At 35.9% G+C, this 15,411-nt stretch overlaps 2 protein-coding genes and 1 long non-coding RNA gene across 4 annotated transcripts; 1 reads left to right on the top strand and 2 right to left on the bottom strand.

Moving 5' to 3' along the window:
* Positions 1-3,668: 3,668 nt before the first annotated feature.
* Positions 3,669-7,360, top strand: LOC109070701 (C-X-C chemokine receptor type 3-like). Of its 2 annotated transcripts, none has more exons than XM_042740592.1 (4): positions 3,669-4,416; positions 5,011-5,080; positions 5,879-6,259; positions 6,699-7,360. In XM_042740592.1, exons 2-4 carry the CDS (start codon positions 5,066-5,068, stop codon positions 7,305-7,307), a joined length of 1,005 nt encoding a protein of 334 aa, XP_042596526.1. In that variant the 5' UTR covers positions 3,669-4,416; positions 5,011-5,065; the 3' UTR covers positions 7,308-7,360. The 2 variants fall into 2 exon arrangements, with proteins under 2 accessions (XP_042596526.1, XP_042596527.1); XM_042740593.1 differs by having other exon boundaries at positions 3,670-4,416; positions 5,240-6,259.
* Positions 7,361-7,926: 566 nt separating this feature from the next.
* Positions 7,927-10,152, bottom strand: LOC122139954. Its single transcript, XR_006156681.1, has 3 exons — positions 9,794-10,152; positions 8,845-8,923; positions 7,927-8,748 (listed from the first exon to the last, which is right to left on the bottom strand). It is a non-coding gene; the product is annotated as an uncharacterized LOC122139954 (long non-coding RNA).
* A 529-nt stretch (positions 10,153-10,681) lies between these two features.
* Positions 10,682-15,190, bottom strand: cxcr3.3 (chemokine (C-X-C motif) receptor 3, tandem duplicate 3). The gene is made up of 3 exons (XM_019119134.2): positions 14,859-15,190; positions 13,999-14,349; positions 10,682-12,918 (listed from the first exon to the last, which is right to left on the bottom strand). Exons 2-3 carry the CDS (start codon positions 14,341-14,343, stop codon positions 12,160-12,162), a joined length of 1,104 nt encoding a protein of 367 aa, XP_018974679.1. The 5' UTR covers positions 14,344-14,349; positions 14,859-15,190; the 3' UTR covers positions 10,682-12,159.
* Positions 15,191-15,411: the final 221 nt, after the last annotated feature.

Raw genomic sequence — 15,411 nt, 5'->3', positions numbered from 1 at the left:
ATATGTAATTCTGTAGTTTTCTGTTTATGAAACTTTTATGTACTAACCATTCAAATGAAAGCTGAAACGTCACAAGCAGTCCTGTGAAAGCAGCAGCAGTTGTTGATAGTGTTGGAAGAAAGTTTTCTTTTTAGTTGCTATCCTTTTCCTTTTCCGTTTTTTCAGATGCTTTCCTTTAGTTCTGATTTGTCTGACTCTTTCTCTGTTTGTCATTTGCTTCAAAATGTGCCACATCCATGTGATGACAACATGTGAAGACGCCATCTTGAATACCCAAAATCCACTGCTGCACAGAAAGCTGGGGTCTGAGTTTTTATAAAGTTGTGGTGTGAACAAAAATGGGTCTGAGATCTCTTCACTGCTGAAAAAGACCAAAAAAAAAAAAAAAAAAAAAAACAAAAAAAACAACTGGGTTCTCTTTTGAGTCCACTAGATTGTGAACACCAAAAAGACCAAAAGTTACTTTCGGCTGGTTCCCTTTCTGGTTCACTTGAAGTTAACTGGGTTTGGTTCTTTTAAAACGAACTATATGTGAAAACACCCTGAATGATCAGCATCAGCTATTTCAGACTCTGAATCAGGACTAAGAATTGCCTCAACTTCCTCATCATGCAGCATCTCTACAAACATTTCAGCCATTAATCTAGAATGTCTGGGATCAGCCATACAAACACTCTATATCAAGCGTGCACAACAAGCAGTTGATCATGTATATACCGTTTATATATTGTTGCTGTCAGACAGAAAACTTGTATGTCCAAAACCATTACTTCCAGGAACACTGAGAAACATAAAAGGTGACCAATAGTATTGATTAGATGACAAAAAATAAAAATGATGGAATGTGGTTTCCATCTGACAGTAATGATATATAATTGTATATTATAACATATTATTTTGACTTTTATTTTGTTGATCTAGCTAACATTAGCTAGCTAAAATAGAATATGTCAACAAAAAGCTAGCTAATAGTATTGGACATGTTTCTCTGTCTCACTATTAACAGATTTCAAGGTCAAGGTAGCCTTAGCCTAACATTCAAATATCCAGTTATCTTTCACAATATATCAAGTATTTTCTGTGGTAATAAATTATAAAATAAGACTAAATGCATCAATTATACAAAATTCATTTTTGACCCATGTGTGTAAAATTGATGTAGAAATACAAAAACAGTTTTTTTTTTTTAAATAAAGTAAAGAAAGGACAAATAAACATGATGATTTGTGGAAATCTAAAATATGATATTTAATGAATACCTGGAATAATAAATGATAAAATGTATTTCTTTCAAAGATTCAGCAAAGAATCACTCAGGCATGATTGAAATAACCAACTCAATCTCACGGCCAATTCATACATATTTTACGAGGTGGCTAATTTGTATGAATTTGTACGATTTGTCTCGACCCCAGTGACGGGTAGGTTTAGGGGCGGGGTTAGGTTTAGGTCATTCGTACAAATTCATACAATTGTGCAACTTGTAAAATACATACAATTTAACAAAAATCTTATGAATTTGTTAGAGTGAGGTCATACAAATTTTTACGAATTAGCCACCTCGTAAAATATGTACGAATTACCGTGAGATTGGGCTGAAATAACATAGGAAATGAATATGGGTCGTTTTAGACCCATGTGTGTAAAACTGATGTAGAAATACAAAAACTGTTTGTTTATTAAGTAAGGAAGGAAAAATAAACAAAATGATTTATGGAAGTCAAAAACAACATATTTAGAGAATAATCTGGAATAATAAATGATACAAAAACATTTATTTCAGCGATTCAGCAAAGAAACACTCATTCATAACTGAAATAACATAGGAAATGAATACGGGTCATTTTAGACCCATGTTGTGCATTAGAAGGGTACTGACACAAAAAGATTTGTATTCAAAAATAAGAAAGAAAAAATTAAAATAAGGATTTGTGATGATCAAAAACAATTTAATTGAAGAATTCCTGGAATTCTGAATGATGAAATTAATTTCTTGCAAAGATATAGAAAAAAATAAACTCAGTCGGGTCACTTTAGTCCCATGTTGTGCATCAAAGGGTTAATTCTGTATATTCCACTCCTACAACTCCTGCAATTAAATTCCACGGCTTGTCTTTTTTCTAACTATCCCTGTAAAAAGGATTTGTGGTGTCATATAACAATGTGTGTATTTCAGCTTCAAGGATGAAACTCTCGTCATCCATTTCTGGCCTCCTGGCAAAGATATAGTGATGTGAAATATAGCTGGGAATCTGCACAGGGTGTTTATTTGGACATTGACAGGATTGTTTTACTTTTATTTTGTATTTACTGTGCGACTTGGACACGGCGTCTGTCAAAAACAGGCTAGGTGCCTATCTAGGCACAGAGAGCTGCTTCTGGGATACTTCTAAACTGTTCTGCAGCACAGCTGGTGTAAACACAAGAATTGACTAGAGTGGCCGCAATCAGCTCCGGTGGCCGTATTGGAGCCGTAACACGCCGCAGAAGTGTACAGTGAAAATGAGGTGTCAGACATGTCAGACAAACGCTGAACAATTTCTGTTTCAGAAGAGGAACTGGGGCAGGCACATGTGATAATTTCTGTGTGCTTGTAACAATAACATGGTCAAAGCCTTACCACAACTTCAAGTATAACTATCAAGCAGAATTTAAAGTCACTGGGGAGGATTACGTGTATTAAAATGTGTTTTGGTAGTAAAAAAAAAAAACTGCTAAAAGTTCTCTCTCATTCTGTGTAAACAAATTCTGTTGTATTTAGAAGCAGAAGCAGAAGCAGACACTGCATAATATGAAGACTAGAGCAGAGGTGTCCAGCTGCTCCTAGAGAGCCACTGTCCATGTAGAATTTAGCTCCAACCCCAATTTAACACACCTGAACCCACTAATCAAGGTCTTACTAAGCATACTAGAAACTCAGATGTGTTGAGGCAAGTTGGAGCTAAACACTGCAGGACAGTGGCCCTCCAGGACCAAGTTTGGACACCCTTGGACTGGAGCATATACAATTCCCCATTTTCTCTCTATGTTGTCATTACTCTCCAGGGAATTTATGCCTGAAAATTCCAACAACAGTCTTTCTCAATTACCAATTCAGCCTGTACAGAAAGTGCTATGAATATCACACAGGAAGAATTTTTACTTCTTCCAAAATATATAGATATCAGTTCACTTGAAATTGCATCAGTAGCTAAATTTATGGGGGAAAACCTTCCTCTAAAAATACTGAATAACTATTGAATCACACCAGTGTAACATTTCACACACTCACATGGCCATGGCTCAAAACTTTAAAGTCTGTGTTTTATCAAATATATATATATATATATATCACACCATATATATATATATATATATATATATATATATATATATATATATTTTTTTTTTTACAAGAAAGGAAACCAAATAAATGCTTACATTGTTGCCAAAATCACAGACACTACGCACATTTTGTTAAGAATTTCCTTAGGACAAACTCTGAAATGTCTCAGGGACATGACAAAATGCTTGATTTAAGATATATATAAGACATTATTTATGAAACAAAATATTAAAATGCAATAATTATTTTTATTCATTATAATGGGCATCCCAAAGTTTTGTGGAAAGCTTCTAACGATTCATTTTGGTGAACCATCACTTTAGAAACTCTGAGGGACTGAAATATTACAGAATGCCAGGAATGACCCAAATCCTGATGAAGACTAATTAAAATGAAGGTAAACAACCCACCCACATATATATCACCACTTTGTCACATCAAAACTAAACTTGAGATGACATGATCTGTGGGTTTTTTAGTCAGCAATCAGCTTGGTGAAATTAAAGGTACATCATGTCTGTGATCAGTGTCTACCGAGCTTTGATGACTGATGATACAAAAATATGTTGACTATTGGAAATAACAGCTGAACATCAGTTTATAAATAAAATAAAAAGATGTAATCTGAAATTATTTCTTATAGCTGTTATTTTGCATATTTTGTCACATAATACAGAATGAGCACCTGCATGTTTTTGCTTATTTATTATTCTCATTGGGTTAACATTTTCCCCTTATACATTATGCCATTTCCAAGAATGCAACTTCCATTCTCAAAAAAGAAGTGAGAGTGTGGCAGTGCAGAAAATTTCATGTGACCATATACTGTTTGACTTTGTTGAAATGGGAGAAGTGAGTCAATTAACGAGGGTGAGTTCTACATGAACACAGTTCACATGAGAAGGTTTACAGAGAGGAGTCAGAATTACGGGTTTCTGTGTGAAGTGGGAATTGTGTCTTCCAGCTGACTCTGTGCCTCTGGGAATGCTGTCTGGTGCAGCTTGGAGATCAGAAATTGGAGACCATCTGCTTTGTTGAGCTATCCAAAAGGAGACTGCTCTCTTCAGCCACCTTCCATTCTGCTAAACTTGGTCAGTATCTCAACACTGCACCCTCACACTAGCATTCATCCACACGCTATCAGCCAGACAAGCCACACACACAAACACTATTCACATCTGCACTTTTAATGAAATCACTCCTGGTAGTGAAATTAACTGGTTAAGATATTATGTTTTGTTTTGTTTTTTCAGATGATTGCTTATAAAGTGTTTACGTGTTTTGTTTTCTGCTTTTTATACCTGTCTGACACCCAAATTTTTCTTTAAAAACAAAAAAGAAGAAGAATAATAAAAAGAGGAAGAAAAGAGAATAGGGCAGCCACCACCATTACAAGCTTTTAATTTCTTTATTAAATGAAAATAAGATTGTGGATGGAACATTAAAAAGCACTGTGTACCTTACACCTTAGACCATGCAGTGACTTGAAGACATCTTTTAAAAAAATGTATTGTTAAAAAACTGACATGGGAACAGAAATAAGCATTTTGCTTCCCTTTTGGCTGATATGAAATTTGAAAGAATTTAAAAGGAGTTTCACTTTTGATTATGATGAATAATTGTAGGAATTGAAAAGTACTATATAGTTTTCCAGCACAAACAGACTGACTTTATTTCTACTGCAGGAAGGCAACAGACTGCTACCTCAGCCACAAACGTGAAGGTCACAGGAGATTTAACATGGTCTCATCAATGGTGAGAAACTTAACTGAGATGAATGTGCTTTGTGGCCAGTGTGCTTTTATTTTCTCTTTTCTTTTCAATCGAGTGATTCACAGAATATGAAAACACCTAATTTAGTGCCAATGTTGCTGTAACTGCATTTATAAATTCCTGTATTTTGCTCCCAAATAGAAATGAATATATTCCTGAAAAGGTTATATGCTATATGAATCCTAATACATGGGTACTATACAACATTCTATCATCCACATCATCAGAGGAGCCCAATCCTGTTTCTGGAGATCTACCAAGCCTGATCAAACATAGCTGTCTGTAATTATCAACTGAAATCTATAATAAATGATAATAGAATTGTCATTTTTTTCTTAATTATTATTTAACTTGAGTTTAAAGCCTGTACAGTGTACACCAGGTACTACGTCTCATCATTGCCCCCTTCTGGTCAAAACAAGTTACTTCTGCAAAAAGAATAGTGACAAACTAGAGGGGTGCCCAGTCCTGTTCCAGGAGATCTACCATCATGCAGAGTTCATTGCCAGCCCTACTCCAACACACCTGTATATAATTATCAAGTTCTTCTGAAGATCTTAATTAGCTGGTTCAGGTTTGATTAGGGTTAGGGTTGAACTGGGGGTTGGAGTTGCAGAAAGTCAATAAATTGCTGCCACACACACAGATTAGCGCATTCACTAGTTTAAGATCTCACACATAAAACACTCAGACTCTTGACATTAAAATACTATTGAAAATGGAAGATAGAAATAGATACTCATTCTGGTATGCAAATTATGTTTTATGGTTTTTTGGCAGAAGATGAATGTTACAAAGATCACCATTAAAGCGGAAGACTTTGACTTCTACATTGATTACAATGGCAGCTACAATGAGAATTATAATGAGTCCTGCTGTGGTGGCTCAATCTGTGATCAGGAGTCTTCCATGTACTTTGATTCCATTTTTATTCCGGTCCTTTACTCTGTGGCGCTGGTAGTGGGGCTGCTGGGAAATGGGCTGGTTCTGGTGGTACTGTGGAAGAAAAGGTGGATCATGAATGCTACCGACATCTTTATCCTCCACCTTTGCTTAGCTGATATTCTACTGCTGCTAACGCTGCCCTTCTGGGCTGTAGAGGCAGCGAATGAGTGGATCTTCGGCATAGCACTCTGCAAGCTGATTGGAGCTCTGTTCAAGGTGGGCAAAAGTCTATAAGGTCAGTTTTTTTATGGCCTTGTGTTGATTTTGTGAAATTATGTTTTGAATGGTATGAATTACAATATTCTATAGAATAGATATGCAGCTGGTGGTATTGAAGGAATATTTCTTTATATTTAATGTTAAAGGAATCTTTTTGATAATTTAAATTTAATTTTCAAATTTAAATACTATGTGAACAGTGAATATTTTAAACACTTTTATGGATTGGCCCTATTCCATTCCATTCTTCTTTTAAACCCAGATATATTTTTTTTTTTTTTTTTTTTTTTTTTTTTATATATATGGAAAATTATTTTTGTGTGACAACATTATGCCAAAAATGCTGTTGATCGAGCTTAACTACTGTACCAGGAATATTATTTTAAGAATCAACTTTGGGTTTGTAATCTCTCATTGTCAAATCTTTCTCCATCAGATCAATTTCTACTGTGGCATTTTCATGCTTTGCTGCATCAGTCTTGACCGTTACTTGTCCATCGTCCACGCAGTGCAGATTTATTCTCGTAAAAAGCCAATAGTGACTCACTGTTGTTGCCTGACGGTCTGGCTCTTCTGTCTTCTGCTCTCCATTCCTGACTGGATATTACGCAAGGACTACAAGGACTCCAGGCGTCAGGAGAAAACACAATGTGTTTTGTATCATTTATCTGATTCTTTCCATCTGGCTGCTTGTCTGCTCTACCATATTTTGGGTTTCATTCTTCCAGCACTAATAATGCTGTTCTGCTGCTCTGGCATCCTGCTGCGGCTGCGGCGTGGCTCCCAGTGCAAGCAGAAGAGGAGGGCCATTCGTGTCATCGTAGCTCTGGTAGTAGCCTTCTTTATCCACTGGACGCCCTACAACATCACCCTCATCGTTGACACCATACAAACCAATCAGACCATCAATCCCAGTAACCAAACATCCTGTGGAAACTTCACATCGTTGGACGTAGCTCTCACAGCTACTTCCACACTGGCCTACTTACACTGCTGTGTCAACCCAGTGCTTTTGTGGGCCTGGTGTCACAGAAGAGCTTTCTGAAACATCATGTGCCATCAAACTAATATATGTACAATCAATGTCATCTTTTTTCTGAAAACTTTTCATGTGCCATCAAACTAATTTTATTAATATATATTTGATCTTTTTTTTTTAATCTTGCTTTCAGAAATTTCTCTTTGCACAATTGGAAGCTACTGTACATTCTCGACTGTTATACATTTCTAATGCTTACTTGATGCCTTACAGCTCACATATTTTAGAGAGATATAAAACAAATGTCTATTTTGTCAAAAAGGATCACTTTCTTACTTGGCAGATTTGTTCAATGGATTGTGAGCAGCTGAAAATCACTGTGAAAATAATGAAAAATTATATTATTATACAGCATTAAATTTCAATGTAATAAACCTCCCTGCATCAGTTTCAGTTGTACTAATATAAAACCTGTCTCTTAATGCTGTAAAACTGCAATACAATAGAAGATAAATTATGAGTTGTGGTGGGAGAAAAGAAGCTCAGACTCAATGTGTGGTGAAATAACCCAGAGGGGCATTTACTGAGTGACAATATTGAAATTAGTGTAGGTGCTTCAAGATGCAGAAGAGGCAGAGCTTCAGATGTGAAGCATGCAAAAGTGAAGGCATGGAAACCTGCAGGAATCTTGTGGTCTGGACTCCTTTGTAATCACTGGAGCCAACGGGAGAAAAGAACAAGAGATACCATTTGCCTGGTCTTGTGAGATCTAGCCTCCCCAAAACTTCTTTCTGTTGTGTTTATCCACCTTTTTCTTCTCATAAGAGTGGGCGCAGCCATTTGTACTTTTTATGGGTCTAGCTTCCGATCTCAACCACGTCCAGCTATTTTAACTCTACAAAACAGTTTGTTTTGCTGCTTGATATTGAAAATAGGTGTGTCTTACCATATTATTTTAATGTATTATTTTATTTTTGAACACACTGGTTTGAAGTGGTAACAGTTTTACTGTTTACTGCACGTTGTTATTCTTCTTGTTATTTCCCTATAGCAGTTAATGAACTGAAAGTCTCGCCCATAAGCTTACTTCCGTGTTAAAGAAAATGGAAATCCTCTTTTCCTGATTGCTCTTAGGTGGCTTCTATTCCCAGACAATTGGATTCTCTCCACCTTTATGACAATGCTGATGAGCGCTTGGGGAGCTCGCCATGATATATTACCACATTGTCAGTTTTCTGCAGTATGAGATCAGTGTGATGTGTGATAAAATTAAACATGCTATAGTAAGCAATGCTCTTTATTACCGCGTTCTATTTATGTCGTGCTGTCACAAATTGTTTTATATTTCTATATTCAAAATGTTATATTTAACATTAATCTCATAACATTATTCAATTGTAACTGTGTATTAAATAGATTTTGATAATAGGTACTGATTTTATTTAATTGGTATAACCTGATAATAGTGTAGCAATGTCCAGTCCTGGTCCTGGAGGGATGGATACCCCTGTATAGTGTTAATTGGTGTAATTTAAAAGATGTTCAACATTATGCATCTTTTTGTATATAAATAATTTTGAGAGGGGTATTCTTTTTCCCTCACCTGCCTCCCAAAATGTCTGTGCATGGTGATTCAGAATCAGTAGTAGTGATTCAATCCTTGTCTCGTGACCATGATTTAACTAAATTAAAATAAAGAAACAAATTAGTAAGCTACAACGTCCCCACGATTTACCTTAAATGAGTGAACCAATTAATAAAAAGATCTATTTTTTCAGCATATCATGCGTGGGGCTCCCTATTACAGCCAGGTACACATAGGCCTACACCTAAAAAAAAATGTGAAGCATATACTCCACTACACGTAAAAATATCCCCAAAATAACCACAAGATGTCACTGCTACAGCAACTGTCACAGTGCATTCACATTTTGTTTAAATGCTTTATATATATATATACATACATATATTGAAGCATATATATATATATATATATATATATATATATATATACATACATATACATACATATACATACATATATAAATCCACACTTTATACCCAATGACAAGGCAAAAGAGATTTGTGATAACTTTGCAGATTTGTGATAGCTTTAAAGAGATAAAACTGATAAAACAAAAAACAAATATGACATTTCTGATATTCAGATGTGTTTGATACAACACTTGAAATGTAGTTCAGATGAGTCCCATTTCTATATGGATAATCTTTGAGATGTTTCTACACTTTGATTGAAGTCTACCTGTGGAGAATTCAACTGACTGGACATAATTTGAAAAGGCACACACAAAATGTCTAACAGCCTAAAATACATCTCGGAGCAGGAAGGAAGAAAAAAAAAAAGAAGAAAACAAAAAACAAAAACAGGTCCAAGAGACCATTTTTACACCAATTGCAGACTTAATTGAACATAGTATAGAGCCTTCACAACAGGGATATTTAATTCTGTTTGTTAGGTGACAGATGAATGTGAACATACAGCCATAAGTGTTAATTATCTTTTGAGTTATAAAATAGTAATAGTAAAGTACCTATATTTAGCACATTTCATGAGTTTGCCTGCCTGCCCATTCTTTCTTGATATATTATGGTAAACTGGAAATGGTTTGCTGTCCTTGAAGGAGTCTCCAACCTGAGGTTCATTCAGACAATGGGACGATGAAATGACTGCTGCTCTATACGCTGCTGAATGACAAAACTGAATGATTAGGCTCCTCCCATACACGACCCAGTTCTCAAAAGTTGACAAACCAGTCTAAGACATGTCAAAACAAGTTTGTGTATACACATACTGTAAGAATTAAACAAGTTATTCTAGTGCTCTTAACCATCATCTACCAGGGGTACTACAGCACACACACACACACACACACACACACACACACACACACACACACACACACACACACACACACACACACACACACACACACACACTACATTTTTGATAGCCTACTGGACCAGCCAAAAAAGAAGAACTACGAAAACACATTTCAAAACACTGGATGCAAATCATGGGTAAAGAGCACTGAATAAAGAAATAGAAAACAAAGATCTACTTAATCACATTTTACAAAAAAACTGTCATACGCAGTAACACAAACACACAACAGGACAGGAAATGAACACAGAAAATGCAATTTCCTTTTACTGAAACTGTAAATATACATATTCTATATCTACTCTCATTTTGTTTATTTTCCTTATTGTAATGATGACTCATGGGAAATATCTGATGGGTTATTGATGATCTTTTTGTCGCATGACAATGCAATCATGCTGTCCTCTTCACATTTATGCTCACCACATGCTCTGTTTCAGAAGAGGAACTGAGGCGTCACGTGGTTATTTTTGTGTGCATGGCCTCAGAACACATTACAATACAAAGAACTTTCCAAGAAACCAGTCTAAACAAAATGTACTGTCACTGGAATGGATCATGTGTATTAAAATGTTTACAGATATGTACTAACCGCTCAGTTACTCTCACTACTATAGACAGCCACTTCTGTTGTTTAGGATGATGACATCCTGACAGTATTTCTAAAGGACACTACATTGCAGTACAGTACAAAGAATAGAACATAATTGCACACCACGTTGTCTTCTCTGTCCATGGGATATTCCACTAATGACAATACCCAAAAAAATTATTTCTGAAAATCCCAACAATGGTCTTTCCCAATTACCAATTCACCCCATACAGAAAGTGCTATGATTATATCACAGGAAGAAAGTACTTCCTCCAAAAGGGTTCAGAAGAACACTTGGTTATGCAAAATGGGAAAAGAATACTTTATGACACCATCTCACAGAAAACTACACACAATTATGTCAAATCATTATTCTCTCGGCATTATTTGATGACCAATGAATAAAGTCCTTTTCAATATATTTTCTCTTTAATAACCATAAATACTGAAGTGAAGTGAAGTGAAGAGAAGAATTTGGGAGGAACATTAAAATAGCATTGTGTTCTGTTATACACTTAACACTTATGTAAGTAACAGGAAACAGCCTTCCAGAGACCACTGACTTGAAGACATCTAAAAAAAAAAACCTGAACGAAACTGCTAAGCAGGTTGACTTCCTGTCATTGGAGTCACAATTCTAAAATAAAATCTTATTCATCAGCAGATCCACTGATTCTACTTGTTACATTTTGACACAAATTTTAAAACAACTTCTCCCACCTACAACAGATTTGGTAGATGAATGTAACATGACATGAATGTAACATAGACGATGTTTAAATGGTTGTAAAATGTGACATTTCATGTGTTGTGTAATTGTAATTAAAATTACAATAATTGTTACATAATTACATATAATTTAAATGGCACAGTTAAATATACACATATTGTAATTATATATACGCATACATGTATGTACAAAATTGACAATGATTTTGTAATTGAGTGGGAATAAAGATATCTGTTGATCAAGCAAGTAGGCACAGAACCGACTAATGGCCAAATATTGGCTGATAATTTCAGTCCATAACTAAGAACATTATTCTAGCACATTACTCCAAAACATTTTCAACAAAACTAAATAAATACAACATTTGAACAGATAAAATAAAAAAATTCCCAGTATGATAATTTTACTGATGAAAATAAACAGAATTAAAGTGCAAATGAGTTGGCCAGCATTTCATGCCCTTCTTTCTTCATTTAATGTCCATCTTTTTCATTTCATCCTTTATCATCCATAATGAGAGAATTTTCCAGAATACATGTACGGAAACCTGTAAGGACATCAGCCATCATCGGGTTATTTCATACTTAGTGATATCTACTAACTGCTCACATGTTAAATGAAGAATGCATACCATATATTTTAGGAATTACGAGATACAGAACGTCCATCAGTGAATGTTTTATGATCCATGCTTTCAAATAACATGAACTTGGGATTTTATTGTTTGTGTAATCTCATTCATAGGTTGAAGTGAACCTTGTTCCTCCTGGACAGAAGCATTACCATTTACTCCACTAGAGTCCCAAAGCGAAACATCATTACTCTCCATTTTACAAGCACTGAATTTTATCACAGTCAGTACGCGATGCCGGAACTCTTTGGAGAGACAGAAGTAAATAACAGGATTAACAACGCAATGGAGAAGCCCAAAAACTGCTGTTATTTTGCTAGCTGTCCACTGCCTCCCTTCACAGTCTTCTTCCACTGCTGAAGAGACGCTATCCTTTGACTGAAAAGTGTTCACAATGAAAGTAATGCTGTAGGGTGTCCAGCAGATAAAGAAAACTAGTACGAGAGCTGCAATGATAGCTGTGCTTTGACCTTTCTTCTTCTGCTGGCACTTTGAGCTGTGCCGTAACTTCAGCAGGACGATGGAAAAGCAGAACAGTAGCACAAGTACCAGTGAAACCGAAAGATGTGGAAGACGAGAGGCAAGACGCCAGGAATCAGGCGGATAATGGTAAATACATTCCTGTTTACCCTGATCTGTGCTTCCACTGAGGAAGATCAAATCAGGGATGGACAGGAGCAGGCAGAGGACACAGATGATCAAGCAGCAACAGTAAACCACCACAGGCTTTTTACGAGAAAACAGCTGTACTCCATGAACGATGGACAGATAGTAATCCACACTGAGGCAGGCCAACGTGAAGATACCACAGTAGAAATTGATCTGAAGAGATAATGAAAAGGAAATTACAATATTACTAAAATAGACTGCTAATGACAAATAAGAAAGTGCAAAAATCGTTTATAAAAGATATTTTAAAACATGTAATTTCTTGTAAATGTATTTATGTTGGCTTCATATGGCTTTAAAAGCTTAAAAGAAACATTTATTTCTTTATTTTTAAAAAATCAAATATATATATATAAAAGGTACAAGATCTTTAACCAATATTTTGAATATCTTATAATATTAAATATCTTACAGTATTATAAGATTAAAGAGTAAGTAAAATATTTTACCCTTTATTTTGTATATCTAATAATTATATTATATATCTTACAGTATTATAAGATTTTCTCATTTTTATGGGAGTCACACCACATAACATTTTAAAACATGAAATAACCTTGTCTTGTAATATAAAGGTCAAATTATCTGATATCTTAATCTTATTGTCCTTGATACACAGTCATCTCTATGATATTATTTCTTGTTTTGTTTTTATTCTGCATTTTAGTTGCACCAAGTGACTTTGATTCATCATACAATGTTTACTAAATAGTAACAAATAATAATAGTAAAGTATAAATAGTAATAAATAGTTTTGTACATTGCTTAAAAATACTTATATTAGGACAGCTGTATCACCATATTTTTTACTTTGTATCAGCGCCCCCCCCCATATCAAAATTAATTTCAATTCAAAGAAGCTCAGCATAGAAGATGTGTATTCAAGTCATTCATTAAATATTTATATATATTTAAAGTATTTAGGATTAAATATATTGATTTGGACAAAAAAAGAAAGCCTCAAGTCACTTGTCTAGGTGTGGATGTTCAAAATATGACCATAAAACACAAAGTTACTGTAAAAGCTTTTTTTTTTTTTTTTTTTAACTCTTAACGTTTCTTTAACGGATGCCACCAGAAGATCCAAAACATGTCATTCCACACTTTGTCAGTTTGATTTCAGAGTGTCATTAACTTTCAACTATGTCTGATGGTTGAAATGTGTACAATGAAAATGCAATGACATCTACAAACTCATCAAACAGATACATTATCAAGCCAACAGTAACTCACCTCGAACAGAACTCCAGACAGTTTGCAGAGCTCTGTGCCCATGATCCATCCCTTAACCGCATCTACAGCCCAGAGGGGCAGTGTAAGCAGCAGCAGGCTGTCTGCTACACTCAGAAGAAGGACGAAGATGTCCATCACACTCAGGTTCAGCGTCTTAAGCCGCAGTACTGCCAGCACCAGTCCGTTTCCCAGCAGCCCACATAAGAAGCCCACAGAGTAAAGCAGGGGCATGAAGACCGCCAAAGCGCCAGAGACTGTGCTGGACGGACAGATCTCCTTGTACTCATAATTATCATAGTCGAAGGTGTTGTTTTCCTCAAACAGTCCGTGCAGATCCACCTCCATGTTTGACTAAAATAAAAACAGACCAAGGGTCAATGAGAAACTGTAGATTAATATCTGACTGCAGCTGCTCTTGAACTGAGTAGTCAACAGCGGCGAGTGTTTTTATGTGCAAAGAGTCACATGCTGGGTTTTCACATGATGTTGCAACAATAGCTAAATGGAAAGTAAAACCGTGGGTGGGACAGCTGACCGCTGTACAGTAGTAAATGAAACTGAGGAGGAGAATACGCGCGCACATACAAAAATAATCTAAATTCTGCTTTGACACGAACTACTGCTTGAGTTTGCTCATGCACACAGATATGAGAGTTTGTTTTTAGGTTTGTAAACCCTTTTAGCTGCTCTCGAACTGTTAATTCCGAAAGCTATGGTTATCAAAAACTGGGGTTGTTTGGTTCAAGATATCTGTAAAACAAACGTAGGCTACGTTAAACATGATAGTACCGCGGAACAGATGAAAACGACAGTGACAATCATGAAATGTTAAATATATGTATCTCTATGAAAACACTTACAGGTGTTGCCTTGTCCCTGTTCGTCTTTGTTTCTTGGTCTTCCTTTCTAAGCAGTCCGCATTTTCTTTAGTTTATGTAACCCGTCTATTGGGACTTGGGAGTATGTTTTTGTTCATTGTGATACATTTGGTTGCCGTGCACGCGCGCACAGAGTGAAAGAAAAGGAGTAGGCTAGATAACGATGATCCTGCCCTTTTTTAATTTCTTCGTCTTAACCCATTGCTTCAACCGGGTAGCTCTCTAGTTCCTCTCTACCTACTACCCCCGTGCACTCTTGCCCCCAGCTGGTTATATCTATAAACACATTACACTAACAAACTTGGTATTGTAGCCTACACGTCCTCCCGAGGCGATTTCTAGTGTTTGATAGTCTAAAATGCATCGAACCCCCAACTGCTCCCCTGGCGCCGCAGCATAAATGGCTGCCCACTGCTCCGGGTGTGTGTTCACGGTGTGTGTGTGTGTGTTCACTGCTGTGTGTGTACACTTTGGATGGGTTAAATGCAGAGCACAGATTCTGAGTATGGGTCACCATACTTGGCTGTATGTCAAG

Source organism: Cyprinus carpio, chromosome B16 (assembly GCF_018340385.1).
Source record: "Cyprinus carpio isolate SPL01 chromosome B16, ASM1834038v1, whole genome shotgun sequence".
Classification (NCBI taxonomy): domain Eukaryota; kingdom Metazoa; phylum Chordata; class Actinopteri; order Cypriniformes; family Cyprinidae; genus Cyprinus; species Cyprinus carpio.
The sequence above is the reverse complement of the archived record's forward strand: the minus strand, read 5'-3'. Positions and strand labels throughout refer to the sequence as shown.

Bases quoted from the DNA above. Each gene is read 5' to 3' on its own strand.
- LOC109070701 (XM_042740592.1), top strand. The intron at 6,260-6,698 runs GTGGGCAAAAGT...TTTCTCCATCAG, and splicing joins TGATTGGAGCTCTGTTCAAG to ATCAATTTCTACTGTGGCAT.
- cxcr3.3 (XM_019119134.2), bottom strand. From the start codon at position 14,343: ATGGAGGTGGATCTGCACGGACTGTTTGAGGAAAACAACACCTTCGAC. The intron at 12,919-13,998 runs GTGAGTTACTGT...TTATCTCTTCAG, and splicing joins TGTCTGGAGTTCTGTTCGAG to ATCAATTTCTACTGTGGTAT.